General features: G+C 39.4%; 2 protein-coding genes across 5 annotated transcripts; both read left to right on the top strand.

The window, feature by feature from the left end:
* Nucleotides 1-224: 224 nt before the first annotated feature.
* LOC120803851 (ammonium transporter Rh type B-like) lies at nt 225-2,587 on the top strand. Its single transcript, XM_040152824.1, has one exon. The coding sequence runs from the start codon at nt 305-307 to the stop codon at nt 1,730-1,732; it is 1,428 nt and encodes a 475-aa protein (XP_040008758.1). The 5' UTR covers nt 225-304; the 3' UTR covers nt 1,733-2,587.
* A 1,204-nt stretch (nt 2,588-3,791) lies between these two features.
* On the top strand, nt 3,792-14,185 carry LOC120804019 (RNA-binding protein 39-like). 4 transcript variants are annotated; one of them, XM_040153145.1, is made up of 16 exons: nt 3,792-3,912; nt 5,574-5,631; nt 5,800-5,871; nt 7,274-7,323; nt 7,438-7,629; nt 8,856-8,909; nt 9,293-9,410; nt 9,502-9,654; nt 10,549-10,686; nt 10,782-10,847; nt 10,929-11,133; nt 11,910-11,996; nt 12,086-12,182; nt 12,751-12,856; nt 13,417-13,495; nt 13,595-14,185. In XM_040153145.1, exons 2-16 carry the CDS (start codon nt 5,581-5,583, stop codon nt 13,693-13,695), a joined length of 1,569 nt encoding a protein of 522 aa, XP_040009079.1. In that variant the 5' UTR covers nt 3,792-3,912; nt 5,574-5,580; the 3' UTR covers nt 13,696-14,185. The 4 variants fall into 4 exon arrangements, with proteins under 4 accessions (XP_040009079.1, XP_040009081.1, XP_040009078.1 ...); XM_040153144.1 differs by having other exon boundaries at nt 3,823-4,044; XM_040153147.1 differs by lacking the exon at nt 5,800-5,871.
* The last annotated feature ends 69 nt before the right edge of the window (nt 14,186-14,254 follow it).

Raw genomic sequence — 14,254 nt, 5'->3', positions numbered from 1 at the left:
GCATTAATATTGGCATCACGCTCTCCCTTAATAATTGACTCTGGTGTCAGGTCCATATAGAGTATATTTTATGAAACATGTACATGTTAAATACTCACAAAAACGCTGATGTATCAGAACGGTTGCATGTCTTATTGCAGTGGTCAAAGTCCATGCAGCAGTATTTCTCTCTGTGGCGAAAATTGCTGGTTGCTCGTTTGTTTGAGAGCGAGCAGGCTTGACCAATGCCTATGACCTGTCTTATCTCCACAGAGATAATCCCGGCTGCAAAAGAAATGAATGTCATTTGCTCCTAAGAGCCGCCATGATGAAGACAGAGTTGATCAGCCTTCGCGTTAGGCTACCCGTGTTTGTGTTTGTCATAGAGGTGATTATTGTTGCCCTGTATGCTGCCTTTGTCACCTACGATGAGCACACTGATGCCAGGTTTCAGACCAACCACACTAACCCCATGGACAATGCAGTGTACAAGGACTACGCGTTTTTTACAGACATACAGGTCATGATATTCCTCGGCTTTGGATGCCTGCTGGCATTTTTCCGACTGTATGGCTTTGGGGGGATGGTTTTTAACTTCCTCACGGCTACTTTTGCCATCCAGTGGGCAATTCTGGTGCAGGGGTACTTCCAGTTCAGCCATGATGGTAAGATACACCTTGGAGTGTTCAACCTCATAAATGCAGAGTTTGCCTGTGCTGTGGTGCTGATATCCTTCGGGGCAGTGCTGGGGAAGACAAGCCCGCTGCAGCTGCTGGTCATGGCTCTGTTGGAAGTGCCAGTGTTTGCAGTCACAGAATGGGCCGTGCTGAAGTATCTGAAGATCAACGATGCAGGAGGATCTATTCTCATTCACCTCTTTGCCTGTTATTTTGGCTTGGGTGTCACATTTGTGCTTTACAGGCCTCGCCTAAATGAAGGCCATGCAAAGGAGAACACCAGCTACCACTCTGACATTCTGTCTGTGATGGGAACCTTGTTCCTCTGGGTGTTCTGGCCCTCCTTCAACTCAGCATTGACCCTGAAAGGAGACGACCAGCACAGAGCCATCCTCCACACTTTCATCGGCCTCAGTGCCTCCACGCTCACAGCCTTTGCTCTCTCTGCGATGCTGAACAAAAACGGTAAGCTGACCATGGCTGATGTTCAGAACGTCACCTTGGCAGGGGGTGTGACAGTCGGGGCATCTGTGGATATGATGATATCGCCTGCGGCTGCATACGCTCTGGGGATGATGGGCTGCACTGCATGTATGCTGGGATACAAGTACTTGAGCCCCTTCTTGGCGCGGCGCTTCAGGATCCAGGATCAATGTGGAATACATAACTTGCACGGTCTAACGGGACTTATATCCTGTGCCGCAGGGATATGTGCTATACTGATGGCTAATGAGGAGGTTTATGGCCCCAGTTTGTATGAAATCTTTACACACAGAGCACCAGTGGAAGGAGACCCTAAACTGCAAGAGCTGCAGAGGTTGATCCCCGGTTTACAGCCAGGTCTGGGGAGGACTGCCCGGGAACAGGCTCTCTTCCAGGTCGCAGCTGTGTTCTGCACCATAGGAGTGTCAGCGCTGGGAGGCATCTTCACAGGCTTCGTCTTAAAAGTGCCGTACCTCTCACCACCATCTGACGATTTCTGTTTTGACGATGAGCCGTTTTTTGATGTTCCTCCAGACTATGATGCACCACTTAAACTCAGTGACACAACTACAACTGAGGATTCTGCTGCCTGACATGCAACTGCCAAGTGTTGTCATTGAATCTGACTGTAGAAGAAAATGTATCGGTATTTGTCTTTATAAGTAATGTAAATTACTATTACCCAACAGTGCATTATAGTGACTATTAATTAAATGTTTACATCCCTTATGTTGTAAATAAGTTGCAATATTTGCACCTCAATTCAACCCTTCTCGGACTGTCCAACGCTGTCTAATACAACCAGTAATGTTGCTATTTATTGTCCTACATGTGAACATTAAAGGAAATTGAGTGTTATAGCTCTCTTGGCCAAGAAGTCACAAGTTGGTGATGTGAAAAAACGTTTTTTTAAACTGTGTGCAGTTTTTTTCTAGTTATTATGTCTATATTTCAAGCTGTGCAGAAGGAGAACAGTGAACTGCAGCAGAGAATTCAACATTTAAATTTGAGAATAAGCCCCTTGAGATGCACCATCTCTATAAAGGACCTTGAAAAATAAAATGAAATAAATGATGTTATTGCATCAGTGCAATAACATAAAAAGACACAAACAGGACTCAAATTTCTATTACAAGTAGTATCAGTATGTATTAACAACTGCCAGACCAAATAAACTTGTCATATTTGTACAGAGAAATTAAACTCATAGATAAGGTAAAGAAAAAAGAAATACAGTCAACAGCAAAATACTGATGAAAGATGAAGGTAAATACAGTCAAGAACAAGAACATTTGGGGCAAGGAAGCCAAGTTGTGTTGAAGTCGTGAAGGTTGATATGAAGTACTTTTGAATTGTATAAATTATAAGTTAAAAGCTTGTCTGCCAAGTTGTTTAGAAATGAAGGGCACAGAAAAAAGGAAGTGTGCTGCTGATGTCTATGTTGGGAACTGAATTAAACTTAAGGCTGTTTTGAGATTTGAAATAGTTAAAATAAATGAATTTAAAAAAGGAAGCAACTAATGACTAATTGTCCCAGAGTTGATTGGTAACCAGTTAACTGTATCATACATGAAAGAGTGGAGCAATGCGATAAGGACACCTCAAAACAAATTAACAAATATTATCTTTAACGTAGATAAAATATTAGCATAACATAACATTAATGTGTAACGGGAAATAGAAGCAGGGACACAAACCCTGTTATCACTTGGATATCAATGTGCTGTGGAGAAGTTGACATTTTGCTTTAAGAGTCACTAGATGGCGACACATAGCTGTGAAACAACCTCGGTGTATTTGTGCCACGGGTACTGCTCAAAGGCAAACCGAGGGAAGTTGCCTTCCTTAAAATACAGCCATGGTGTTGCTTTTATGTGTTTTTCATCATTGGTTTTTCTTCGATAAGACGCTTTGTACAAAAGGCTTAGGACCTAAAATCACGTACTGTAGGTCAGTGGTAGGTAAATAGCAGCCCGTGGGCCAAATCCGGCCCTCCAACAAAAATATTTGGCCCCCTGACCCCAGTTGGGGTGGAATTATTAAGTACTTAATATGCAGTTGGTTTAGTCCAGTGGTTCTGAACCTAGAGGTCATAGAGGTCAGGCCCCTCGAAAAGATAAATCTGAAGGGCTGTGAAATATTTAATTGAGTAGGAAAGAGGAAAAAACAAAGTTATCCTACACAAAGTATTAATGTCATTGACTTCCTGTCTTACCTTTTTGTGAAAATTGGATAATTTTATCTCTTTGTGCCTCAAACAAATATTTAAATGAAAGGTTTAGAGGGAAAATCGGGAACTGCTAACGACTCATGGACATCTGAAACATGACAAGGAGCTCAAAGGAGACGCTTCTTCTTTTGTAATGGGCCACAAGCCAAAAAGGTTTAGAAACACTGTGTTAATTTTTAATAATGCAAAGTGAAATCACTCTGATAAGTAACTAGTAATTAAAGCTGTCACATAAACAGTAGATTTTAGTATGAAGTACAATATTTCCCCGTGCAGTGTGGTGGAGTAAAAGTATGACGAAGCAAAAAAAAAAATGGAAAAACTTGTACTTAAGTAGAATACTTGAGTTAATGTACTTAGTTACTTCGTTTGCCTGTGGGGGATGGAGTGGGTCAAGTGCTTCTTAGCTCCAGTAGGGGGCAGTAATTGCAACACCGAATACTCCAGCTGTTGTTGAAGACCACACAGAAGAAGAAGACGACGAAGAAGAAAAAGGAAGGAGAGCGTTTCGATACCAGGCCGCGACCTGCTACCTAAAAAAAGGTTACATAATTTCGAAAATTTCATCTTAGCGTTGTGTGACCTACCGAGACGGAGACGTCGAGACGAGTGTCTTCAGCAGCACATTTTCCGCGATATTTTGACTTTGGCACGACATTTCGTCGTTTCTTCACGGTAACGTCGATGTTTGCTAATGCAGCTAGCTCGCTGCGGCCATGTTGACACTTCACAGATAACTTAGCGCCTGTTTTTCCAAAGTAAACATTATTTGTTTTATGTGAACATTTTGGAGTAATGATTAGTATATTCTTGCTGAATCAGTGTAATGCTTATTGATATCTATATTATCAATCGAGTCGAACGTGGCGGTAAATAAATAATAAGGGTCATTGAAATAAGCTAACGTTGAAACGACGGATGTGGCTAGTTAGCATTTAGCTTCGTGTTGAGTGCAACGCATGTTTATTCTTTATGATACCTCTTAACATTAAACACATGTTGGTCTTTGAACTCTGTTGAAACTGATTTTAAGGTCGGTATATTAGTCAAATAATTTCCATCTAAATTTCACGCATACTAGCTTGAATTGGTGATATTAAGGGAATACTGAAGGAAGTTAAGAAACTATCTGAAGCACATGTTTATCTTTGGCATGTAATTTATTTTCACGTAATGTTAGTCTAGATTTGAAAACTGAAAAATAATCAATTATAATGAACGATTAATAATTAAAGGCTTTTTTCAAGATAAAATACTAAACATTTATAGGTTTTAGTGTCAAGTATGCAGATTTCCTGCTTTTCTGTTTTAGATCATAGAAAATTGAATATTTTAGGGTTTTACTGTTGGTTGGGCAAAATACAACATCTGAAGTGGTCAAATCGAACTTTGACAAACTGGTATGGATATTTTTCTGAAATAATATAAAATAATGATTAATCAAGAAAGTAATCTGCAGATTAATCAATGATGAAAATAATCATTAGTTGCAACTCTAATCTAGATTTAATTCCCTGGTTCTACAGACTCCTAATGTATCCAAACAGTCATTGTTTTCAGCTATAGATAAGTTCTGACTTGCAATGCAAACAAAAAATCTGTTTTTATTTATCAAGTTAAGTGAAAGATGTTAAACAAATGTAAATTTCTATTGGAGAATCCTGATGGTTTGGCTGTGTAAATCCTTAGCTAGTCTTCTCATACGTTTACTTGTGTGTAATTGCACAACAAAGATCCAAGTCAGAGGGGAAGTATCAGTGTGGTATCTGTATGGTAAGTAGGGCTGCAAATAATGATTATTTCCATTATTGATCGATCTGCCGATTTATTTACACATTCAATTGCTTAATCATTTTGTCTCAAAAATGCTAGAAAAAAGTGAAAAATGTCCAAAAGAGTTTCCCTTTTAGTGAGGTTAGTGTCATAAGACTGCTATCACATAATTTACTTTCGCATAAGACTATGTAAATCAGCACCTCTACACAAATAAGTTGGAACTGGGGAATGTTTGACATTTTTATTTAATGACTTAAAAAACTAATTGATTATCAAAATAGTTGCCAATTATCTTTCTGTCGAGGGAAGAAAACTTGTGACCAACTTCATTAAAATTCATTATCCGGTTAGCTGCAGTAACATGATTACTCACAATAGTAGAGTTTCTTTTGTGGATAAAGTTAGTCATTGTTGCTTATTTTTCACAGGATCATCATGGCTGATGATTTTGATGTTGAGGCCATGCTGGAGGCTCCATACAGAAAGGTGGGTTCAGGAATACAGAGACGAGGCCTGTTTCACTGTATTGATTTACTCTTGAGTCCTTTATATTTACTACTGTGACAAAGTTTACTTGAATGTTGTGTGGTGTGATTGAGTATTTAAAACGCAATACAGAATTATAAATAAATCCACATCTATCTCTCTTTATAGACTTCCCTAATGATATCTCACCTCTACTCCCATGAATTCATCTTTGATTCCACTGTGAACTGTGAAAAAAAGGAAGGTAGTTATTGCGCATATACTGATGTACTGTGGTTCACCTTAGGACTAAAAGAGATTCAACCTAGAACATCCAATCCCTATTCGGTTGCAACAAGGTGAATGCCAATGGTTAATAAGCCCATCTTTTCCAGCAAAGGAGGCAGTATTCAGATTTACAATCTGCATGCTGTTACTGTCTCTGGAAGTGCAGTCAGTTATAGTCAGATTTAAACCTTTGTTCTGGAATGGGAAAAAAACATGTCCTTCAGTGTGAGGCTTCAGCAAGAAGGGATCACCCTTGTCACCTACAAGTAATACAACTTTCACCAAATTGCGCTTTAGCAAGAATCATCATGTTTAAAGTTGTTTATTAAGGGTTACTTGATCGTGTTTCTGTCAAACTATAGCTATTCTCATTTCAAAAGTTGTAGTTTGGCAATAATATGCTAGAAAATGTAAAGATTGCAGTGGAGGAGTTTCATTGTGCAAACACAGGAGTCACGTCATAATTTTATGGCTAAATGTAGGTGCATAATTTTCTCGTGCTTGTAAATATGAATACTGCCTCTTTGCCTTAGTCAACTGTAATGTGAATCAGCATCTTGATTTTTTTGCATGCTACACAACACCACAGATATTGATATATTACTAGAATGACTGTAAACTAGATACTTCTATCTAGTATCATTGTATTATAAAGTGAGTTACTTTTCAGTAGTTAATAATTCCTTAAGTCAAAAGGTTATGAGTATTACTTCATAATGCAAACTAAACATAATGGTAGTTTAACACGTGGCTGAATAATGGATTTTCTATTTTTTTTTTTTTTTTTTTAATTTTTTAATTTATTCATTTATTTTCTTGGGCGTCAATATTACTAAGAAGTGTGAATCCCTGTTTGCTTCAGGGCAAGATGTGTGACAGAGGTGGCATCGAGCTCTTACAGTCCAAGAACGAAAATGGGTGAAGATCACTGGACTGACACCAACCACACAGGATCTCTTTTAGTGGCTGTGGGCCATACGTGGTCACTTGATTAGGCACAAATAGTGGCATTGGTACGACCTATTAGAAGGGGAATGGTGGAGATGACCTGACAATTGTCAAAGCTTCCTGAACTCAGCTAATATGTTGGATACCCTCCCTTATCTTTGCTTTGATGCATTAAGTACTGAGCAGCCTTGTTCTTTTTTTTTTTTTTTTTTTGAAAAAAAAAAAAAAAAAACAGGAGTGGGATGGGAAGCTATTGGGGTGGTGGAAGGACACTGTCCAGACATGACAGTAGGAAGTTTGAAGTATTATTATTAATTGAATATATTCTGCATTTTCTCTTGTCCCCCCCTCCCCCATCCCCTTTACCTTGACGACTTGAAATGTTTCATCTACGTCCTCATGATGTTCTTCTATCAACCTTGCTTAGGATGAGATCAAGTCCTCTCATGCAAATGGACATGACGACCAGAACAAGAAGTAAGTTTTGAATATCTGTCATATTTTTTTTAATTCACTGAGCCACAAAAAAACGTAATTCAAAACAGTTCACTTTGCACCATAATAGCAGGGTGGTAACGTGTTTTTTCCTAGGAAAAGGAGAAGCCGAAGCAAGAGCCGGAGCCCAGGCTCTAGGAAGAGAAAAAGCAGAAGCAAAGACAGAAAGAAGGGTAAGAAGAGGAGCCGGAGCCGAGAAAGAAAACGGAGTCGCAGCAGAGAGCGCCATCGCAGCCGCTCCCGGAGCAAAGAACGATCTGGGCGGTACAGAGCACGCAGGAGCCCAGTGTATGTGACCTTTTAAACTTAATCCCATATACACTCAGGTGCCACTTTATTACGTACACCTGTAAAATCTACTGCAATCCAATACAAGTGTTCAGCCATGAATTCCACCTTTACAAAGATAATAGTGGTGAGGTGTTAATTTAACTATATATTTTTATTAATGAGGTTGTAGTTTGCAGTGGGGTTTTAACTGGACTGCATTATGCTCAGAGGTTTGTTATAGTTTGTTATATTTCCCCACATTATATACAAACATGAGGGGGGAAGAATATTTGCAACCCATTTCAATTTAACGTTGTCCAATACAACACCACTAACGACAACCTCAGTAAGAAAAATGTATGCAAAAGTTACATGCAAATGACATCTTTTGTTGTTGTTTTAAGTGAAAAGAGGTAAAAAAAAAAAAAATAAAAAAATACAACCCCTGCAAATGGATATTTAAAAAACGAGCCTTTCTTCAAATGTTTACGCTGCTACTTTTTTATTTCTCCGTGCTGGTGACAGTCGTGGCCGGAGGCATTATGTTTTCGGTTTGTCCATACATTCAATCTGCTTGTACGTCTGTTGGATGTGCTGGAAAAACAAGTTTGATCCATGGAGGCCCCACATAGCAACGTAAAGGACTAAAAGGATATGATGCTAACGCTTTGGTGCCTGATACCACAGGACTTCTTAGGAGGTCTTGTGGAGTCCATGCCTCGATGGGTCAGAGCTTTTTACGCAGCACAAGGGGTCTACAAAATATTAGGCAGGTGGTTTTAATGCTGTGGCTGATGGGTGTATGTGGCAGAGTTCTTAAGTACTTTATTGCACTAGATTGTGTAGGTTTGCGTAATAAAGTGGCAAGGGAGTGTATGTACAGTAGTTACCATTAACTTGTGTGTCTGTCTGGTGTGTTTGAGTATCATATTTTTAATCAAGAATGTTGTCTTTTATAACTTTCTGGTCTTTACCTGGACAAAGGAACAAAAATGTTGAGAAAACACTGAAACTGTATCAATTTGGGTTGGAAAAATGTTGCACTCAAATTGGCAAGAAGGCGAAGTCGCACACCTTTAGTATTAAAAGTTGCTCTTCTGTTTGGAAGAACCAGAGCCATTTGTGATGCACCAGGAAATAACTTGAATACTAGTTGCTCAGTAAACCTGCTGCAGTAGATATCAGGGTTACAGGTGTTGTCACAGGTTGGCCACTAAAAGTAATTATTCTGCTTTATATTTCAGCCGGAAACGCTCCAAAAGTCGGAGCCCGTTCAAAAAAGAGAAGAGTCCCATCAGGTGAGATGAATACTCACATTTTGTTTCCTGTCTGATATTGTTATAGCACACCGAAATCCAAATATTACCTCCCAACTGACTCCTGAGGTTTTTTACTGATCTTTAATCATTAATTTTCATCATCAGGAAACACACTGGAACCAAACATTGACCCATGGTTGACCAAACATATTTGGGCATTTGTAGGATTTTAGTAAATTGTAGGGTATGAGGTTGCTATTTGGCACCCTGACAAATCAGGGAGTGTGTCTGTGATTTACTGTGCTATAAGTATTAACAGTGCCATCTGTTTTTTATTTAATGGCTTGTTTTAATGTTTCCGGAGGCATTCTTGATTTATTGTTTTTCCTTTTTTTAAAAGTTTGGTGTATTTGTCTTTTTAGGCAACCAATTGACAATCTAACACCAGAGGAGAGGGATGCCCGCACAGTTTTCTGTATGCAGCTCGCTGCGAGAATCAGAGCTCGAGACCTGGAAGATTTCTTCTCAGCTGTCGGAAAAGTCAGTTGATTTTCGTCTCATTATTGTGTATTATCCAGTGAGTCATTATACAGAAATTATCCTTTCATATTGTCACTGTTTCTCTCTGAAGGTCCGAGATGTGAGAATGATCTCGGACAGAAACTCGAGGAGATCAAAGGGCATTGCATACATAGAGTTTGTGGAGGCTTCTTCTGTACCACTGGCAATTGGATTGACTGGCCAGAGGCTTTTAGGAGTTCCCATCATCGTCCAGGCCTCTCAGGTGGGTGTCTTGACTTCATGGTAATTTAATGTAAATAAAGTGCAACTGGACCATGACAGCGGGGCCAGCCCCAGAAGAGCAAATGTCCGTGACTGACTGATAAAGTTACACCATTGGTCAGCTGAATGCTGCGGGACTGAGCGCTGACGTTACACGATTGGTTGTTGCTCTTTCACAATGATTTTGCGCAAACACGGGGGCATCATCAGGGCGGCCGTTACAGGCTATATTGCCAACTTAAAGCCTTTGTCACGAGATTTACTGACTTTTCTTCACAAAAGCACCTAGCAATGAATTTAGCAACTTTTTTGACAAGCCCTGGCTACTTTCTGTTGATGAGTCGCCAGTATTGCAAGCGCAAGGTTGGACTCTCCCTCCGCAGGCTCACACCTCTATGCGTTTCATTCAGTTGACCACATGCAGCTGACACAGACGTGAATGAGCTTCTAACTTTCTCTCTGAGCGATCATTTTACAAGTAAATACAGCCGAAATCACAGCAAAGTTGTTGTCTTTAACGTGTGTACGGTGATTTTGTCAAACGACATCACAACTGCTGGATAACATGTAACATTTCTTAATGGGCTGTGATTTAGTCACCATTTCATACTTTTTCCGTTGTCTCACAACAGAAACGTAAAAACGTAAAGAACAGATTCATTTTGAATTCAGCTGTACTAAAATACTGTACATGTGAGCACAGAGTAGGAGAGAAGCAAACAGATAAAGGTTGGTCCAGTCACATACTAAGTTTTGACCTGGTCTTGTTCAAATAGAAACTCATTTAGCTTAAATTACATTGGTTTGGAACAAATTGGGTGTTTCTGCATGGCGGTTCCTAATGTCTGATATATATTTAACATAATTACATGACACTTTCCACATGTAATTACAGGCTGAGAAAAACAGAGCTGCAGCCGCTGCCAATAATCTACAGAAGGGCAGTTCGGGTCCGATGCGGCTGTATGTGGGCTCGCTGCATTTCAACATTACTGAAGAAATGCTTCGAGGGATCTTTGAGCCTTTTGGAAAGGTCAGGAACAAGTTTCACAAATAAATGAGAATTTTGCATTTTTGAGTAGATGCGTTTGTTACAAACTTCTGCATTGGTGTGTCTTGTTTCCAAAGATTGAGGGAATCCAGCTCATGATGGACAGTGAGACCGGACGATCTAAAGGATATGGCTTCATATCGGTAATTAATGCCTCTATATTTCATTAATAGTGCTATAGTGTTCGCAGATAGTTGAACTCTAACCACTTTGCCTTTTTGAAGTTCGCAGATGCGGAATGTGCAAAAAAGGCCTTGGAGCAACTGAACGGCTTTGAGCTGGCTGGACGTCCAATGAAGGTGGGGCACGTTACAGAGCGCTCAGACTCATCGACGGCCAGTTCGTTCCTGGACAATGACGAACTAGAGAGGACCGGCATTGACCTCGGCACCACAGGGCGCTTACAGCTCATGGCTCGGTTAGCAGAAGGTTAGTTGTAACCTGCATCGTGTTTGACAGCACGGGAGCAAAAAAATGAAGAATAATTATACATATCGCATGTGACAGGAGGGGAAATCGTTCATTAGACTGAAAGCAGACAGATTTTAGGTGTTGGTTGTTTGGCACACACGGTTTATATTGACAGACAGGACAACCAGTAGAAAAATGTGCTCTAGTGAGTCGTACTTAAAGGTCTAATCCACAATTTTGAGAAATAGTTCTCTTAGAATTATTGTGGCAGTGATCGATCTGCTGAATAGTTTCTTAATTAATAGCTTGCTTTAATAAATGTTAATAAATAGGGGGAAAATGGCTTCCACAATACCTCAAGAGTCCAAAGTCATGTCCTCAGTATGCATTATTTTTCCACCTAAAAGTCAAAAATCAGAACATATTCAGTTTACTATGAGAAGGTGGAACCACAGAATTTGGCACTTTGGCTTGAAAAATAGCAGAAACAATTGATACTCAAAATGATTGCAGGTCAGCTTTCTTTTGGTGTTGCAGCTCCTCTCATATTAGATCATCAGAAGAATGTCATCTTCACAAAGTGTTTCTAACAAAAAGCTGAAAGCCTTCAATACATATTTTGTAGTTAAGTTTTTAGTTAGATATAAATAAGCCGTGGATGATTTCCCAAAATGTCACACTGTTCAGTGTCACCATCTGTGCCGTTATCACAAAGAAACCATATGATTTAGTGATCTAGTGTCTTAAATTTACACCCGTGCAAAACAGTTTTTCATTTCTCTCTGATTCCACAGGAACTGGTCTGAAGATCCCTCCTGCTGCTCAGCAGGCTCTACAGATGACCGGGTCCATACCATTTGGAAACATCGCTGCTCCAACAGGTGAGGCTCTAGATGATGGAAAGCGGTGTGTGGGTGTGGTTTTTGTTTTTAGAGAATTCAGGGAAAAATCATCCTTCTTTTTGTTTCAGCTGTTCCAACTCCAGCGCCCAGCCAAGCCTTGAACCTCCCATCACAGCCGCTGGCCACACACTGCCTTCAGCTGTCCAACCTGTTCAACCCACAAGCGTAAGGATGGCGTCATTTATCTTAAAAAAAAAAAAAATACTCACCAACACATTGAAAGAGTTTTTGGTCTCCATAATCATAGCTCCTATGCACACTGGCTGTGAAGAAATCCCTTTTTTCAGAGATTTAAATGTGAGTGATGGACAAAATGTGACTGTGGATCTTTTTGTGTAGAAATGCATCCCAAAGCTAATCAGGCTTTAGCAGTCCGAGTTTAACCAAGTTACAATCATACTAGTACAAAATTCCTGCTTTTTCTTAATGACCTTTTGCTGCGGCTCAGCAGTCTGTGGAAGCATAAAGAGGGAATTTCACACTAAAAGCAAAGCTTCTTTGGAAGATAACCCACTTTATTTAACACAAACTGCAGAAACCTCATTAGCTTCAGCTGAACTTAAGTGCAGCCAGTATGGACAGGATAGGAAAAAAAAACCCTTTCAATGTAAATATGGGCATGTCAGCTTTGTTTTAAGATGTCCTTGAGAATTGTCCTGTTTGTTTCAGGAATACTAACACTCTAAGCTTTAGAAGCCACGGGATTTCTGACATTACTGTATGTGTGTTTCAGGGAAAATGATCCCAGCTGGGCCACTGAGATCCAAGATGACGTAATTGAGGAGTGTAACAAACATGGAGGAATTGTTCACATTTACGTTGATAAGAACTCGGCTCAAGTAAGTTCAAGCAGATAGTTCTGTCAAGAGTCAGATCGCCTTAATTACAAAACCAAATTCCACATAGTCACTTTAGTGTCTGTGTCCCAGTAAAGGGTTTCTGCCACATTAAACTTCAGACTTTTAATAACATAGAATCCAATTTAATGCCTTTTACTTTGACCAGTAGAAACAATATACAGAATTTGACATTTCTCACTTTTGTTTAGTACTTTTCAGCTGTATATTACAATAAAACCTGGTAACAAAATAAATCAAGTAGCGAGACCTTGGCTCAGATAAGCAGCAAAGAATGATGATGGATGGCTTAACCAAACAGACGTGAATTTCAGTGAAGTTTTTGCTGAAATCCACGCTTGCCCTTTATCAGTTGAAGAGCTTTCTAGCTGCTGTACTTATCAGTAGCCACCGTACTTCCTACAGATCTGTTTGGGTTTTTTTTATTTAAGGCTTTCAGAGGGCAAACTGGACCCTGTGACTTTTTTTTTTTTTCTGTGAAAGCTGTAAATTGCTTAAATGTAATGAGGTTTTTTTAAAAATCTTCTCTCTCGTTCATACAGGGCAACGTGTACGTGAAGTGTCCTTCGATACCAGCAGCGATGGCAACTGTAAATGCACTTCATGGACGCTGGTTTGCAGGTATGTCATGCCAATTGGTTTTGAATCCCTTACAACAAAATGTGGAAAATATCCTCCAGGTTTTAACTTTTTTTTTTTTTTAAATTCTTTCCCTCCCAGGCAAAATGATAACAGCTGCCTACGTTCCCTTACCCACCTACCACAACCTTTTTCCTGATTCAGTAACGGCGAAGCAGCTTCTAATGCCAGCACGTCGATAGTCTGAGACATGCTTATGAAAGGCAGTGTAAATACATTTGTTTGCATTCATGGAGATGTCAGTGAAACAGATGCATTGAAATTAGTTGGCTGTGTAATAAAAGTTGCCTCAAGTTCACCATTGAAAATTAGGCTTTTTTTTTTTTCTTTTGAGTTGCTTTTCAAACTTTTTGTGGGTTTGTGTTGTAAACTACCACTGAGACGTAATCTGCAGGTATCTATTGGTCTGTATGTTTTTTAAATATTACTGTCTTATCTGCTTGTTTAAATCCAGTTTTAGATTTGAAATAAATTTCAAAGAGTCACAAAATGTGTTGGGTTAATAGGCCTTAAATGCCAAAAGTATGTCAACAATAATCCTTTGTAACTTTTTACAGCCATAATTTCATTTTTTGTATGAAGGCTCCCAATAAACTTTGGCAAATTTGACAATTCATTTTATGTTTGTCTTTTTGGGAGCTTGTCAATCCCAGGTTCAAATAAAAAATTACTTTGATTAAAAAGGACCCTGTGTTTCTATCAGTTTTTTCGGCAAATTGAATTTTAACTTGTCAAACCAAT

Source organism: Xiphias gladius, chromosome 18 (genome assembly GCF_016859285.1).
Source record: "Xiphias gladius isolate SHS-SW01 ecotype Sanya breed wild chromosome 18, ASM1685928v1, whole genome shotgun sequence".
NCBI lineage: Eukaryota > Metazoa > Chordata > Actinopteri > Istiophoriformes > Xiphiidae > Xiphias > Xiphias gladius.
This window is presented reverse-complemented; position numbering and strand designations above follow the sequence as displayed.